General features: G+C 42.5%; 1 protein-coding gene across 1 annotated transcript; it reads right to left on the reverse strand.

Annotated features, from left to right (window-relative positions):
- Positions 1-334: 334 nt before the first annotated feature.
- LOC122938505 (cathelicidin-related peptide Oh-Cath-like) lies at positions 335-16,426 on the reverse strand. Its single transcript, XM_044294056.1, has 5 exons — positions 16,203-16,426; positions 13,043-13,144; positions 2,415-2,486; positions 888-987; positions 335-582 (listed from the first exon to the last, which is right to left on the reverse strand). Exons 1-5 carry the CDS (start codon positions 16,389-16,391, stop codon positions 560-562), a joined length of 486 nt encoding a protein of 161 aa, XP_044149991.1. The 5' UTR covers positions 16,392-16,426; the 3' UTR covers positions 335-559.
- Between the last annotated feature and the right edge of the window lie 747 nt (positions 16,427-17,173).

Genomic DNA, 17,173 nt, shown 5'->3' on the forward strand with positions numbered 1-17,173 from the left:
ATCACTAGTCATCAGCCATCATCATCCCACATCATTTCTCATCAATTCTCATAAATCATTACCGTTACTTATAATACTTCATACATCATCCTCTCCAATCATTCCTCACACTTCTCCAACCATCATTGTCAATCATTACCATCATCAGTATCAATCATCAGTCATCATCCACCTCAATTATTTATGGTGTATATTTCCATCCATATCAATCATGATCCAACATTATCAATTATATTCATCAACCATCATCAGTCAGTAACATCATCACTCATCATACATCATCATCATCAATCATAATCATCATCATTCTTCACAGAAATAACTCAATATAAAGTGCAAGGTTTGATATGAGCATTTTTATTTATGGATATCAGGCCGAATCATTACTTAAACAGAATTTACATGATGTGGGCGCTCTACATCTCTAGCTCTGCTACGTCTCTGACTTTGCTACAAACAGGACAGATGGTTTCACTCATTGATGGATACAGAGATGACACTACATGCTCCTGGTCTCGGACACTGTTTTTTTTTTTCAGGCTCCTCACATTTCTTTTTCTCATTCCTTTTGATACGGACATTCTGAATAAAACAAAGAATAAATGATGTGTATTGTGGAGAATCCAAAGAGCAAGTGATAAACTATGAGAAGATGCAAAGCCTGGAAGAAGCATTTATCCGAGGAAAAGAAGACAGGTCTCCTCTACACTGGTGGAACAAGATGGAACCTGGAAGAAGCCTCCCCCTGAGGAACACTAGACAAATCTGTACTGGTGGAGATGAGATGGAGCCTGGAAGAAAGTATTACACAGGTCTCACCTATATTGGCAGAGCAGAGATGGCGCATTAAAGAAGCTTCTACCTGAGAAGTATTACACAGGTCTCACCTATACCGGTGGAGTAGAGATGGAGCTTGGAAGAGGCCTCTACACATGTCTCCCTTGTACTACTGCTGGAACAATGATGGAGTCTGAAAAAATAATCTACCTGAGAAATATTAGACGTGTCTCATCTATACTGGTGGAACAGAAATGAAGCCTAGAAGAAGATTCCACCTGAGAAATATTAGACAGGTCTCATCTATACTAGTAGAACAGAGATGGACCCTGGAAGAAGCCTCCACCTGAGAAGTATTACACAGGTCTCATCTATACTAGTGGAACAAAGAGGAATTCTGGAAGAAGCCTCCACCTGAGGAATATTACACAAGTCTCACCGATGCCGATGGAGACCTTCTTCCAGGTGCTGTACTTTTCTAACCCTGCATTACTACACACTGCTTTTTCTTGCTATCCTGGTGGACCAGAGATGGAGACTTAAAGAAGCCTCTACCTGAGGAATATTACAAATATGTCAACTATATTAGTGGAGCAGAAGATGAGCTTGGAAGAAGCCTCCACCTGAGGAATATTAGATTGGTTTCCTGTATACTTTTGGAGCTGAGATAGATGAAGCATCTTCTTGAGGGATATCACAGAGTTCTCTCTACTAGTGGAGCTGAGATGGACCCTGAAAGAAAGCTCCACCTGAGGGATAGTAAACAGTTCTCATCTACACTCATCTTCACCTGAGCAGAAAGAGACAAACTGAGAATTGTTGAAAACAATTAGCAAATACATTCCAAACAGAAGGCAGAACTCTAGAGAAAGACATACTGTACAACACAGATTATCAAGGGTTAAATAGCTAGAAATCCAGATCCACCTTTAAGAGTCCGGGAAATTTCATCAAGCTCAGCACTATAAAGCATATGGTCAAAAAATGGAAGGAGCAACTCAGAAACTTTGATAGATTAAAAAAAATGGATACTTTGTACAGTCCAACAGAATAAAAGAAAACTGTGCAACGTTACATGTCAAGGGTCAACTTTTATGGTTGTGAATCCCAATGTCCGAAGTGGACTTCAATCCAAATTTAAAGGAAAATTTGATTTGCCGTGAAGCCGATTTTCTTTGTGCTTCGTAGTAACATATCAAATTTCCCTGAAATAGCATTAAAATAAAATCATACTCACCTCATCCATATGAAAGCGAAGAGGCCGCCGCCTTCTTGATTAAAGGTCCAGCGTGAAATTATGTGCACGGTGACATATGACGTCACCCCACCGGCCACCTTGATGATTTCATCACGCCCCGTGAAAAATTTCACGTGTGATCTTCAAACAAGATGGCTGCAGCGGCCTCTTTGCAGTCAGATAATTAAGATGAGGATTAACCCCTGAAATCCCTCATTTTTCATCTCGGATGTCGCAATCAGCGATGAACGAGGTATCTGAGGGGTTCAATGATGGGGAAGGGGGGGGGAGGTTGTTGGGGCAATCACCGCTCACCGTCATTGCGCCCACTACTTACAAACAAATGCGCTTCGTGATGAAGTAATTTTTTCATAACTTCACTCATCTCTAGTTGTGTTACCTTGTTCAGACTGGTGCACATTATATCCTCAGGATCCTCATCAACCAGATCCAGAGAACAGATCTTCACATCCTGCAGGACACAAATACAATCATTATCATCATCCTTATCATAACCTGAATCCAAATGTATCTGACTGAACATGAGAAGATAACTAGCGATGACACAATTAGAAAAGAAAGGGAGTCCAACAATATGAAGACAACATTGCAGAACCTGGAGAGCTACCCCAGTGTGTATTAGCAGCTATATACTTATACATAGGAGGCAGTATTAATGCAGTTATATTCCTGTACATAGGATCAGTATTATAGTAGTTATATTCTTGTACATAGAAGCGGTATTATAGTAGTTATATTCTTGTACATAGGAGGCAGTATTATAGTAGTTATATTCTTGTACATAGAGGCAGTATTATAGTAGTTATATTCTTGTACATAGGAGCAGTATTATAGTAGTTATATTCTTGTACATAGGAGCAGTATTATAGTAGTTATATTCTTGTACATAGGAGCAGTATTATAGTAGTTATATTCTTGTACATAGGAGCAGTATTATAGTAGTTATATTCTTGTACATATGAGGCAGTATTATAGTAGTTATATTCTTGTACATAGGAGCAGTATTATAGTAGTTATATTCTTGTATATAGGAGCAGTATTATAGTAGTTATATTCTTGTACATAGGAGCAGTATTATAGTAGTTATATTCTTGTACATAGGAGGCAGTATTATAGTAGTTATATTCTTGTACATAGGAGGCAGTATTATAGTAGTTATATTCTTGTACACAGGAGCAGTATTATAGTAGTTATATTCCTGTACATAGGAACAGTATTATAGTAGTTATATTCTTGTACATAGGAGCAGTATTATAGTAGTTATATTCTTGTATATAGGAGGCAGTATTATAGTAGTTATATTCTTGTACATAGGAGCAGTATTATAGTAGTTATATTCGTGTACATAGGAGGCAGTATTATAGTAGTTATATTCTTGTACACAGGAGCAGTATTATAGTAGTTATATTCCTGTACATAGGAACAGTATTATAGTAGTTATATTCTTGTACATAGGAGCAGTATTATAGTAGTTATATTCTTGTATATAGGAGGCAGTATTATAGTAGTTATATTCTTGTACATAGGAGCAGTATTATAGTAGTTATATTCGTGTACATAGGAGGCAGTATTATAGTAGTTATATTCTTGTACATAGGAGCAGTATTATAGTAGTTATATTCTTGTACATAGGAGGCAGTATTATAGTAGTTATATTCCTGTACATAGGAACAGTATTATAGTAGTTATATTCTTGTACATAGGAGGCAATTTTTATTGGTATAAAACAAACATAAATACAAAAATACTTTTTCATCATAATAAATCAGACTTTTTCATCATTCAGTATAAATTATACATGTTCATCAGAAAATAAAATGCATATTAACTGTAACTTAAAAGCACATTTTAGCTAAAGCAGAAAAAGAAGAAAAGTAAAATAAAATAAGAAACAAACACAGTTACATCGTACACTTGAACCGTCAGTCTAGATCAGGGGTGCACAACGTTTCCTGGTTGGGGGCGACATTGCCAGACTGAACCAATGACGAGGGCCGAAATTAAAATTTAAAGGTGTATTAACAACTGAAATATTGTACTTATGGCATATTGAACACACATTATATACCATTAATGTCTAGTTACACTTCCAGGACTCCCATCTAATGGGAGAAATACATGAAAATTACATGTAAGCAGCCACAAGACATAGGCATACATGTCTGTTACCAGATGGTTGGGGGCCGCACAGAATGGTATCAAGGGCCGCATGTGGCCCCCGGGCCGCAGGTTGTGCACCCCTGGTCTAGATGGACGTTCCTCCATAGTTTTATATTTTCCCCTTTTTTCCTGACCTCTAATGACCGGATCCACCTGAGTTCTGACATGATGAGGGTTATAGCTGTGGTATGATGGAATGGTTCGTTATGGATGGACACTCGGGTTCTGGTTTGCCAGTGGTAATATTTGATGACGGTGATTATCAGCCTTGGTGATTATCAGCCTTGGTCCATTCAGAAGCCTCAGACTATCCTGTAAGGTTGAGGTTGGACAGTCTAGAAGTGCTAGCTGTAAACAGTAGAAGGTCCTACATACTCTGGAGTATAGATCTTTCCTGGTTTTACTCTCAATGAAAGACTTGTCTATACCCCATTTCTTCAGACATCTTACACCATAGTCCAGGTACTGGGGGAGGAAGTCACGAGTCAATCGGTCCCTCTTGAGACTGCCGCCTCGCATCCAAGGTTCTGCAAAAGGCAATATCCAATCCTTGATACTATTCACCCACAGGGAGCTGTTGTTTGAGTCCAGGTCACCAAAATTAACTTTAAGAAACATGGAGTCAAAGAAAACCCTTGGATTTAACATATCCAGCCCACCCTCTCTCCTCTGTAGGTAGGTGATCCCTCTTTTTACTGGGTTCAACCTGTTCCCCCATAACAGCTGGAAGAACAGGCTAAAGAGCCTAGCCGAGAAAGATTCTGGCAAAGGAAAGACGACAGAGATGTACAAAAAGACAGGGACCAGGTAAGTCTTCAGCATAGTAACCCTTTCTCTATAGGTCAGCCTCCAGTTCTTCCATCGCTGAACCTTTATATTTCCGGCATCCAACTTTTCCTCCCAATTTAGTTTGGCATTATCTTCCCTACCAAATTTAACCCCAAGGATTTTAATATGGGTGGAGGCCTTCGCAAACTGTGGCAGATCAAAATCAGGGTCAGTATCCGATGTCCAGAAAGCTTGACTCTTCTCAAGGTTGACCAGAGACCCTGAGGCCTCCGAGTAGCTTCTGATGGCTGCCGACAACATCTCCACCTCACGAGGCTCAGATATCACCACAGTCACATCATCCGCGTAGGCAACAATACTCAGGGGCAGGCAATGGGGGACCGGCACCCCCTGAAAATCACACTCCTGCAGTGACCTCAGGAACGGGTCCAAAGCAAACACATACAGCAGTGGACTCAGCGGGCAACCCTGTCTCACCCCAGCCTCAACCCTGAACGTGTCACCCTGCCAACCATTGATTAGAGGAAAGCTCTCAGCCTCTCTGTACAAAGTTCTCAGCCAATCTACAAATTGTCCCGGAATGCCGTACTTTGATAAAGTGGCCCATAGATACTCGTGGTCTACTCTGTCAAAGGCTTTAGCCTGGTCCAGACCTACAACATATCTCCCACACCTCAGAGCTTTACATCTCTCAAACATCTCCCTTATCGAGATGACTGCTCCAGAGATGTTCCGCCCTTTTACTGTGCCGAACTGACAGCCTGCCAACAGTGCCCGGGACAAACAAACTAACCTAGAGAACAGAATTTTTGCCAAAATCTTCCTGTCGACATTCAAGAGGGCAATTGGCCTCCAGTTCTTGATGTCACTAGGCTCTTTCCCTTTAGAAAGCAGAATTAGCGATGACACCCTCATGGACGGAGGCATCAGGTGATTTTCTAGACAATTTTTGTACACATCCACGAGGATTGGAGCTAAGTGGTCTCTGAACTTCTTATAAAATTCTGCAGTAATACCGTCTGGACCTGGTGCCTTCTTCAGATGTAATTTATCAATGGCCACTTTAACCTCCTCCACCGTTATTTCTGCTGTTAAAGGAGAAAAGTCCAAATCTCTAGTATCAGGCCCTGGAGTTGCCTCCAAAAATTGGGTCACTTTTTCCTTATCCAAAGCCTTCCTCTGAAACAAGTCAGCATAGTAGCATCTCACCACCCCCAGGATACCCTCCCGAGATTCTTGTAAAACACCCTGGGAGTCAGTGAGACCTGTGATCAATTTTTTAGCTACGCGCTCCCGGCAGTTCTCAAAGGGATCAGGAGCCCCTAAGGACCCATAATCCCGTTCAGCTACCAGGGAGGTGTACCTGCTGTACTGATACTGCTTTATCTCAGATTTCAGCCGGTCAATCCTTTGTTGGTCATCCCCACCCATCGAATAGAGTGACTCCAATTCTTTGCGCAGTCTCAGATACTGGCCATACTTACTCTTCCCCTTCTTAACTGACAGTCTCTGTAAGAGGGACCTGATCTCCTCCTTGACATCCTCCCACCAGTCAGCCATGTTCTCATAGAAATCCACTCTGTCAAGTTGGTTCTGAAAGAAAGAGTAAATGTATTCCTGGACAGAGCTATCATCTAAAAGACTAGCGTTCAGCTTCCATAGCCCTCTACCAAGATCTGGATGCTTAGTGGCGCCCAAACAAAAGTACAAGGCCAAATGGTCAGAATAAGGGACTGTCTTTTCCCTTCTTTCACTGATGGCTTCAGTAGGACTCACCAGAGCCAGATCTATCCTACTACTGCGTCCTGCACAGGTGTAAGTGAACTTTGGACGCCTACCACCCTGTACAAAAACATCAGACAGGCCGGCATGCAGAATAATGTTGTTTAGGACCTTACAGTCCCTAGTAAGGGGTCTACCACTAGGCCTGTCACTGGTTGTAGTGGTGGCATTAAAGTCTCCAGCCATGATAATAGGAATAGATGTGAATAAGTATGGCTTAACATCATTAAAAAGCTGAGTCCTTTCGCTCACTGTCTGTGGCCCATAGACGTTAATAAGCCGGAGTCTTCTACCTCGGATGGTAATCTCTAGCAGAAGGCACCTTCCCATCGAGATCTCCGTTAGTCTATGTACAATTACATCATGGGTGTTAAACAAGATAGAGACCCCGGCATAAGGCTCCACAGACATCGACCAAAAGGACGGACCAGACTGCCACTCTCGCTCTGCCTCTCTTATGAGACCTGAGGTGTTTAAGCGTGTCTCTTGCAAGAAGTACACATCGGCCTTGAGGTATCTCAGGTGTTCGTAGACGGCATGTCTGGTCTTTCTAGCTCTAATACTATTCACATTGCTGGTGACCACTCTAAGATGGAAGTCTGCCATCAGGAGAAGAAGAAGAAAGATAACCCCCATCATCATAAATCAGGGTCAGAGTTTTCTTGCTGACTACCAGTTTCCATATCCCATACAGCCTGTGACTCGGCATGAAGAGGTCTCCTTTTTGTGGGAGGATCCCCTCCTGGGTCGTCATCACATTCCGCCATCATACGCTTCAGCTCTCTCTCTATTTCTGCCTCTCCATCTGACTCGGAGAGCACACCGTATCTGTTGGTTGTTACAGTTCCATCAGCCTGCCTGTCCACTCTCATTTTAGTGGGTTTTTGGACGGTGGTCCATTCACCCTCAGGCCTGCGGCTGGACTTATCTTTTTTCCGTTTAAGGATTTTATTTTCCCCAGTGGTGGGTGCTGGGGCAGGGGAGGAGACAGACACTGGATGCTCTACAGGCTGCTCCACAACCTCCATGTCCCCCTCAGTGTTACCTGCCTGCGGGTGGTCCGGCACAGTATCATTCATGTGTGGGGTCTCTGGCACTGTGTATAATGACCCTGACAATAGCGCCTCCTCCTCCTGCTCCTCATCTGGGACATCTGCCCCTTCCACCAAGTCCTCATCAGGGAGATTTCTACAGATGTTATGCCACGCTTCAGGACAGTCTCTATGGGGGTGACCGATGTTACCGCACAGGTTACACCTTATGTTCTGGCAGGTGGCGCTCACATGGCCGATGTCCCCGCACAGGCTGCACTTCACCATGGTGCAGACACTCGCCACGTGACCTGATTTCCCACACTTGAAGCATAGCCTGGGCTGACCAGCATAGAAACAAACCCCTTTCTCCCGGCCAATGAAGAAGGAATTGGGAAGGTGATGGGTGATGTTCTGGTGCTGGTGTAATGTAACCAGGACCCTCCATCCCCCAGTCCAGATTCCATCCTCATCCCTGGTCTTGGTCAGGTTTGACTTGAGGTCGCAATGCCTTCTGAGCCAGATAATAATATCCTGAGGGGGGACAGACTCGTTCCAGAAAATGATGGTGACATTTACAGTGTCAGGCTTAGAGATGGGAATGAAGCTGAACTTGTTCCACCCCTCAGTATCTCTGACCCGGGTGTAGAGAACCCAGAACCGGTCCAGATCAGACATGAGCTTGAAGCTAATATCATAGCCCTGTCTGTCTGGGAGGTTTATTACTGCCAGGATGTTGGCTGGCAGGAAGCCCATCTGAGTGCACAACATGTCTCTGACCACACACCTTCTGTCAGGGAGATCTTCTTTTGCCCCTTTATGTCTAAACCTGACAACGTTCCTTCTCTTGAAGGCCTGGCCTGTGTATCTGGCGTTAGAGGGAAATGATGGAGAACCCCGACTCCAAGCATTCCCAGATGTCTGACCAGTACCAGTATCCTGCGGGGGGCGACGTGTAGGCTGCTGACCGCCCGTACTGTGGGACTCTGCTGCCTGTGGTGTAACTAAAGGGGGGAACTCCTCAGCCTGAGACTGCACTGCCCCCTCCCCACCATCAATACCAGGGTTCTCTATGTTCCCAGCAGCCATAGATGACTCCTCCGCTGGAACATTATCACCCACAGAGACATCAGCAACATCAAACATGGCAGCCATAGAGGACTCCTCCACTGGGACATTATCACACACAGAAATATCAGCGACATCAGACATCTCAGCAGCCATAGAGGACTCCTCAGCTGGGACATTATCATCCACAGAGACATCAAACATCTCAGCAGCATTACAGTCCTCAGTATTAACCCCTTGCACCCCACAGACCTGAGCGTCCTGCTCAGACATACCCTGAGGTGCTGCTACAGTGTTACCTGTAGGTGTCAGTCCACAGTCCTCCTGCAGTGCACTGCCTCCTGGGACTTGTGGTGTCTGCACTGCCACTTAATTGCTGTCATCAGGTAAGAGTCCACAGTTTTCATTTTGTGCAGTACTTACTGCTGGGACTTGTAGTACCTCACCGGGGGCTGAAGCAGGACTTGGCTCTTGTTTCTTAGATGTACTTTTCTTGTACAACTCTCTCTCCTCAAAGGGAAGAGTTGCCGGCTGTAATATGGGTCTTACGTGGGACTGCAGGGTTTCAGACCTAGATGTTGATTTGGTCCCTGAGTTTTTGTCCTTCTCAAACTTCTGCTGGTTCCAGTATGTCTCTCCCACTGGTCCCATTTTCTCCAAGACAGAGTCGATCTCCTGCGCATTGTCAGCGAGTTCCTTGGCCAGTGAGTCCAGCTTCTTGTCCAGTAAGGCCTGCTTCCCTGGGTTTGCAGCCTTTAGTTTGTATGTGCAGTTTATCTGTTTCTGCAGGTACAGCTTATGTTTCTTCAGCGTCTCCATTCTCCTCACCTGTGCTGGGATCTGCTCAGCCAGGTGGAGCTCAGGTGGCTGCTCTGGAGGCCTCTGATTGCTGCTGGGGAGTTTTGCAGGCTGTTTGTTTGCAGTACAGGTTTCTGTCTGTCCTGGAACAAGAATCTGCATTTTTGGTGCAGAGCCTCGCAGTCCCTGGAGTTTTGCGGCTGCTGTCACTGCTCTTGGGTCACAATCTCCTGGTGGGCGACTGGATCCCGGTTGTGTAGCAGAGACGGTATTGGTAGCACCTTGAGGTCTTCCTCCATTACTGCCTTTGATCTCCTTCACAGCTTGCATGCCCCCAGACTTTCTGCGCTCAGAACCTATCACCACACGCTGCTGCAGATTCTCCTGGATGGTTTGCTTTTCCAGAGATGTCCTCCTCTGCCTCCCCAGGGTGGAGGTGGATTGTCCACCTGAGGCCGGCAATGGAGATTGTCTCAGCTCCTGCACACTCTGCACGGTTCTTACTTCTGGACTTTCCAACACTTTGGTCTTGCACACAGGTGACCCTTCATTCACACTGGCAGGGGTTTCACCGGACACTTACTTTTTCCTTCTTCTTCTCTTACGCTGGAACTGGTACTGCTGACATACTTTCTGTCCATAGAAACTTTGGGATTTACATCCCCTGACGGAGTTGTCTGGGTGCTTCCCAGATTTTGGCCTAGAAGCCTGGGCCTTGCTTGGGGAGCTTCCCCCCCGGGGGTGGGCCACTCCCTGGACTTTCTCCAGACATCCAAAGCCTCAGGAGAGCTCCTGACACACAACCTCTCAGCAAGGAGGCAGTATTATAGTAGTTATATTCTTGTACATAGGAGGTAGTATTATAGTAGTTATATTCTTGTACATAGGAGCAGTATTATAGTAGTTATATTCTTGTACATAGGAGCAGTATTATAGTAGTTATATTCTTGTATATAGGAGCAGTATTATAGTAGATATATTCTTGTACATAGGAGTAGTATTATAGTAGTTATATTCTTGTACATAGGAGGCAGTATTATAGTAGTTATATTCTTGTACATAGGAGCAGTATTATAGTAGTTATATTCTTGTACATAGGAGCAGTATTATAGTAGTTATATTCTTGTACATAGGAGCAGTATTATAGTAGTTATATTCCTGTACATAGGAGACAGTATTATAGTAGTTATATTCCTGTACATAGGAGGCAGTATTATAGTAGTTATATTCTTGTACATAGGAGCAGTATTATAGTAGTTATATTCTTGTACATAGGAGGCAGTATTATAGTAGTTATATTCTTGTACATATGAGCAGTATTATAGTAGTTATATTCTTGTACATAGGGGCAGTATTATAGTAGTTATATTCTTATACATAGGGGGCAGTATTATAGTAGTTATTTTACTGTACTAAGGAGCAGTATTATAGTAGTTATATTCCTGTACATAGGAGCAGTATTATAGTAGTTATATTCTTGTACATAGGAGGCAGTATTATAGTAGTTATATTCCTGTACATAGGAACAGTATTATAGTAGTTATATTCTTGTACATAGGAGGCAGTATTATAGTAGTTATATTCTTGTACATAGGAGCGGTATTATAGTAGTTATATTCCTGTACATAGGAGCAGTATTATAGTAGTTATATTCTTGTACATAGGAGCAGTATTATAGTAGTTATAGTCTTGTACATAGGAGCAGTATTATAGTAGTTATATTCTTGTACATAGGAGCAGTATTATACTAGTTATATTCTTGTACATAGGAGGCAGTATTATAGTAGTTATATTCTTGTACATAGGAGGCAGTATTATAGTAGTTATATTCTTGTACATAGGAGGCAGTATTATAGCAGTTATATTCTTGTACATAGGAGCAGTATTATAGTAGTTATATTCTTGTACACAGGAGGCAGTATTATAGTAGTTATATTCTTGTACATAGGAGCAGTATTATAGTAGTTATATTCTTGTACATAGGAGCAGTATTATAGTAGTTATATTCTTGTACATAAGAGCAGTATTATAGTAGTTATATTCTTGTACATAGGAGCAGTATTATAGTAGTTATATTCTTGTACATAGGAGCAGTATTATAGTAGTTATATTCCTGTACATAGGAGCAGTATTATAGTAGTTATATTCCTGTACATAGGAGCAGTATTATAGTAGTTATATTTTTGTACATAGAAGCAGTATTATAGTAGTTATATTCTTGTACATAGAAGCAGTATTATAGTAGTTATATTCTTGTACATAGGAGCAGTATTATAGTAGTTATATTCTTGTACATAGGAGCAGTATTATAGTAGTTATATTCCTGTACATAGGAGCAGTATTATAGTAGTTATATTCCTGTACATAGGATCAGTATTATAGTAGTTATATTCCTGTATATAAGAGCAGTATTATAGTAGTTATATTCCTGTATATAGGAGCAGTATTATAGTAGTTATATTCCTGTACATAGGAGCAGTATTATTCAAATTTTATTCTAGCGAGTCTGAGATCCGCTTGGGCCTCTACGGCTTTAGATTTTTTGTGTAAAGACTCTAGGGCAGAAATCTTCTCTAGCAGCGAGTGGAAGGTTTTAAGTCTATCTCTTTTTATCCGACTGACCAGGGCTATCAGTTCCCCTCTAATGACCGCCTTGTGAGTCTCCCAGATAGTAGTAAAAGAAATGTCATCAGTGGTGTTCTCCTTAGAGAAGTTTTCTCTTGTGCAATCCAACCTCCTAAACATTGTTTATACCAACACATAAAGAGACCAAACACAGGGATAAGTCAATTTAGAAAACTATTTATCTGAATGGGATGTTCCAGCAGGTGAGTTACATCTGTTCTGTTACATTTAGAACCGATGTAACAGTCAGAACAGATGTAACAGTCAGAACAGATCTAACAGTCAGAACAGATGTAACAGTCAGAACAGATGTAACAGTCAGAACAGATGTAACAGTCAGAACAGATGTAACAGTCAGAACCGAGGTAACAGTCAGAACAGATGTAACAGTCAGAACAGATGTAACAATCAGAACAGATGTAACAGTCAGAACCGATGTAACAGTCAGAACCGATGTAACAGTCAGAACAGATGTAACAGTCAGAACAGATGTAACGGTCAGAACAGATGTAACGGTCAGAACAGAGGTAACAGTCAGAACAGAGGTAACAGTCAGAACAGAGGTAACAGTCAGAACAGAGGTAACAGTCAGAACAGAGGTAACAGTCAGAACAGATGTAACAGTCAGAACCGATGTAACAGTCAGAACAGATGTAACAGTCAGAACAGATGTAACAATCAGAACAGATGTAACAGTCGGAACAGATATTTTTTAAGATTCTTATGTAAATTTCCCTCAATTATCGTTACTCACTCCGTCGTGCTTGAAATCGCACTGCGATAAATCAGGATTCTCGGATTTGAGGCACACCGTCTCTTTAATGATAAAGCGTCTTCTGTTCAGATTTTTATCTTCCTGTGAAAAATAGATGGATGAAAACATAAATTTTCTGCCTCTTTTGTAATGTATTTTGTTTGGTGAAGTCGACAGTGAAGCCTCAAGAGTTTACAATTTCACTGTTTTCCAGGAGGGAACGTGACTTCTCAGTATTTGTCTGCAATAAATGCAGAACCAATTTCACCTGCCAATCTTTAGTCTACTGATCCTGATTTATTCTCCAATCACATCCAAAGCTGCACCCACAGTTCCTCTTATCATACAGCAGTGCACTGTGAGAGCTCGGAGGATAGTTCCACATCCAGAGCAGGTCTTTCTCATCACTTCCAGTTCCTAGTAGTGACCAGCAGAAGTGTTGCTTTGAATGTGAATGGAGCTTATAGGACCTTTTTATATGCAATTAAATTACAAGCTTTTGGATCACATTAGGCATGAATAAAATGTAACTTTTAATATTTAATGTTAATAATTTCCACCACTTCAAAGTATAGTAATGAACAAATACAAAAAAAATCACCTTGATTGAAACAGAGGGGAGAGACCTATAGAGAGGACACGCGGGGGACCACGCTATCCCTATGAGGACCCTCAACCCACAGGAACACCCTGATAGTGGATGGCCTGTGGTCTCGTACCTGCCCTGACTCACCCTCATATAACCCTAAAACCCTCCAACGCGTTTCCCCATGTAAAGGTTCATCAGGGGAGAGATAATGGGCAAAGAAACAAAACAGAACACAAAATTACTATAAATCCTAGAAATACAAGATGAAAGCCAATATATGCTACAAAAACAATGATTCACTATGTACCAAATGAACCCGATACTGGGTATAGATAGTTTAGCTAGCCAATAGCCCCAACTGCCACGTCATTCAGGAGTGGCCTTAATTCTGCAACCAACTTGTTCACCGGTGGCCTTGTCCTTCTATAGGTTATACATAAGTTATACAGTGTGTCCAGATATCACTGATATATAATAATGTACTTAGATAATGTAAGATGCTAAACTAAGTACGTGACAACCAAATTCACACATATAGGGTTAATGCCACCTCTTTATAGGGCTGAAGTGCGCACTACACTCCCGAAGGTTCCGGTGAGTGAAGCGCACGCCGGCCCCACGTGTGTTCACATCGCCAGGACTTCCCTTCTATGGAACGCAAACCCCATCCGCTCTCCTCGTATTGGACTTCCACCATGTACCTCCATCATATGATTTGCAACTGGGGTATCTTTTCTTTTTTCTATGTCATTAATATGTTCACATATCCGACGTCATAGTTCTCTATATGTCTTACCTATATAGACCCTCGGACATGAGCATTGGCATAGATATACTACCCCTTTAGTTCTACAGTTTGCAAAATCTCTGATATAGTATTTCCTACTAGTGGTAGAACATATATTGCTCTTGGTATTATTGATATACCTACAGGCCTTACACCTGCCACACTTAAAAATTCCGAGGGGTTTCCGATCCAGCCATGTGCTCCATCGTTTGGGCCAGAATAATGGCTATGCACAAGGCGGTCGCGTAGACTCCTCCCCTTACGGAAAGTGATACTCGGACATGGAGGGACCACATCTGAGAGATACGGATCCATCCTTAGAATAGGCCACAATTAATTCAAGATGTTTCACATTTTTTACTGGCTGTATCAAAGGCGGATATAATGCGGATAACACCATCCTCCTTACCTTCCTTCCTATTGTTAGGATTGAGAAGTTCATTTCGGTTCTGATCCCTAGCATTCTTAAAGGCCTCCCTCAATACTACATCCGGATATCCTCTCTCTCTAAATCTCTCCCGGAGTCTAGATGACTCCTGATAATATCCCTCCATATCCAAGCAATTCCTTCTTATTTTTAGGAATTGACCTTTTGGTATTCCTTTCTTTAGGGCATATGGGTGATAACTAGACCAATGCGGGAGACTATTTGTGGCCGTTGGTTTCCTATACACAATGGTGGACAATTTGTCCAAACATTTAGTCACTTCTACATCCAAAAAGGTGATTTTCTCATAATTATATTTATGGGTGAAGGAGAGGCCAATGTCGTTGTCATTTAAATTCTCTATGAATAATTTAAGTTCATTGAGACTCACCTTCCATACCATAAATACATCGTCGATATATCGAGTCCAAAACACAATCTTATCCGACTACCGAGTTGGATTACCGGGAAAGACTACGATATCCTCCCACCAGCCCAGGAGGAGATTAGCATTTGAGGGTGCACACGGACTCCCCATTGCGGTCCCCCTGAGCTGGTGGTAGAAGTGACCATCGAAAAGGAAGAAATTGTGTGTTAACACATATTACAATAGGTCGATTACAAATTGATTATGGTCTTCAAAATATGTACCCCGAGTTTATCTGCCGGTTTAATAACTATGGTGTCTACTTTTTCCAGTTCGATTAATGCCTCCATCTCCTCCCTTGATGTATTATGGTATGATAAGGGGCAATCTGGTATTTTTTCAAGTTCTTTGGTCACCGTCTCAAGAAAAATGTCGACATGATCAGAATTCATCGGGGGCAGTAACATTTTACTTTTCGGTCTAAGTTTGGTGAAGGGGCCCTGTCCTGGCAACTTTGAGCACTCATCCCACAAGTCAGCCAAATTTTGAATGTCAGGTAAATCACTCTGGTGGACACCTAACTGTTCACACAACCGTCTATCAGAGATTTTCATAAATTTGTGCCATTTAAGTTTTCTGGCAAACAAATGCAAGTCCTTCACCCCAGTAAATGCATTGAATCTAGTTGTAGGGACGAAAGAAAGGCCTTTTTGTAAAAGGCTAATTTCCACATTACTGAATTTATATGATGATAAATTAGTGATCTCCAACTTGTCCTGTTTACTCAATTTCCTCACTCTTCAGTCTTTGGACGGTGCCTCAGCTGGTAGGGGGCAGGGCCCCTTGATAAAAAATTGGGCTGGTTCAAGGGAGCCAAAATAGAGGGCTGTCCGGAGGAAGATGAGGAATATGCAGATGTTGCATCTCCCCTCTTAATTACAAGCTTTACATGAAATGCATTCTGGGTAACCCACTTGCCGTATGCCTTACCTCCAGTGGAACAGGGGGCAGCTGGTCCAGGGATTTATATAAGTATGTGACCCCCTCCCTCTGGTTGTAGAGGTCAATGACGTCTCCTATAGATCTTCCATCTTGGACCTCAGGTTCTGCAGTGTCAGAGAGACAGCCGTGTAATGTGACAGCAGAGACGAGCAGCAGAGACAGCCACCAGCTCCTCATCTTGGCCTGTCTTAGAGGAAATGTCCTCTCCGCACTCCACTCCTTATTGTGTATCTACAGTACTTCTTCTTATTCCTGGGTGATGGTGAAATCCTCATGCAGATTATGAAGGACATAACAGTCATGAGCTCCGTCCGTTCTGCTGAAAGAGACATCTGACAACTGCTTTATGGCTGACAACTGCTCCCATTTATCTGCCAGTAATGGTTGAGGAGAGGCTGATTGACGTGATTACAATCTACTGTTCTCTGACATCAGCTGTTTTTAAAATGTGAGTGACCACTAGAGCAGCTGGACATTACCTGTTTATTCACCTCACTTGTCAGCTTTACTGTATAAACAAGGACAGAATGAGCAGAGTCATCTCAGCATTAGAGGACACAGTGAGCCCCTGAGAAACCAGTGCAGAGGATGAGAGTGGTAGTGGCCCTGATGCGGTGTTGTGTCATGGTGATTGGTGCAGTGGAAAAGTGGTATAAGGAATCTGGCCAGAAGTAGAAGAATAAAAATGTCTCTTTACTAAGTGTAAAATAGAAGCTGCAGTACATCCAGCAGTAGTTTGTAGCACGGTCATTTCTCTCCCCAGATGTTGAGGTATGGTGAATGGCTAAGGAGTAGATAATGGCTTGTGTGGTGCGTGATCTTGTTAATGTCTCTCTCCTGAAACTTTGGCTAACAGCTTAAAGCTGACAGTTGTGGCTGCTGGTGGCCACTGTGTAATGCAGGCTTTTATGAGTTGGCCTGGCCTGGCCTGGATGTCATCTAGGTGACAGGTTTCTGAG

This window comes from Bufo gargarizans, chromosome 5 (assembly GCF_014858855.1).
Source record: "Bufo gargarizans isolate SCDJY-AF-19 chromosome 5, ASM1485885v1, whole genome shotgun sequence".
NCBI lineage: Eukaryota > Metazoa > Chordata > Amphibia > Anura > Bufonidae > Bufo > Bufo gargarizans.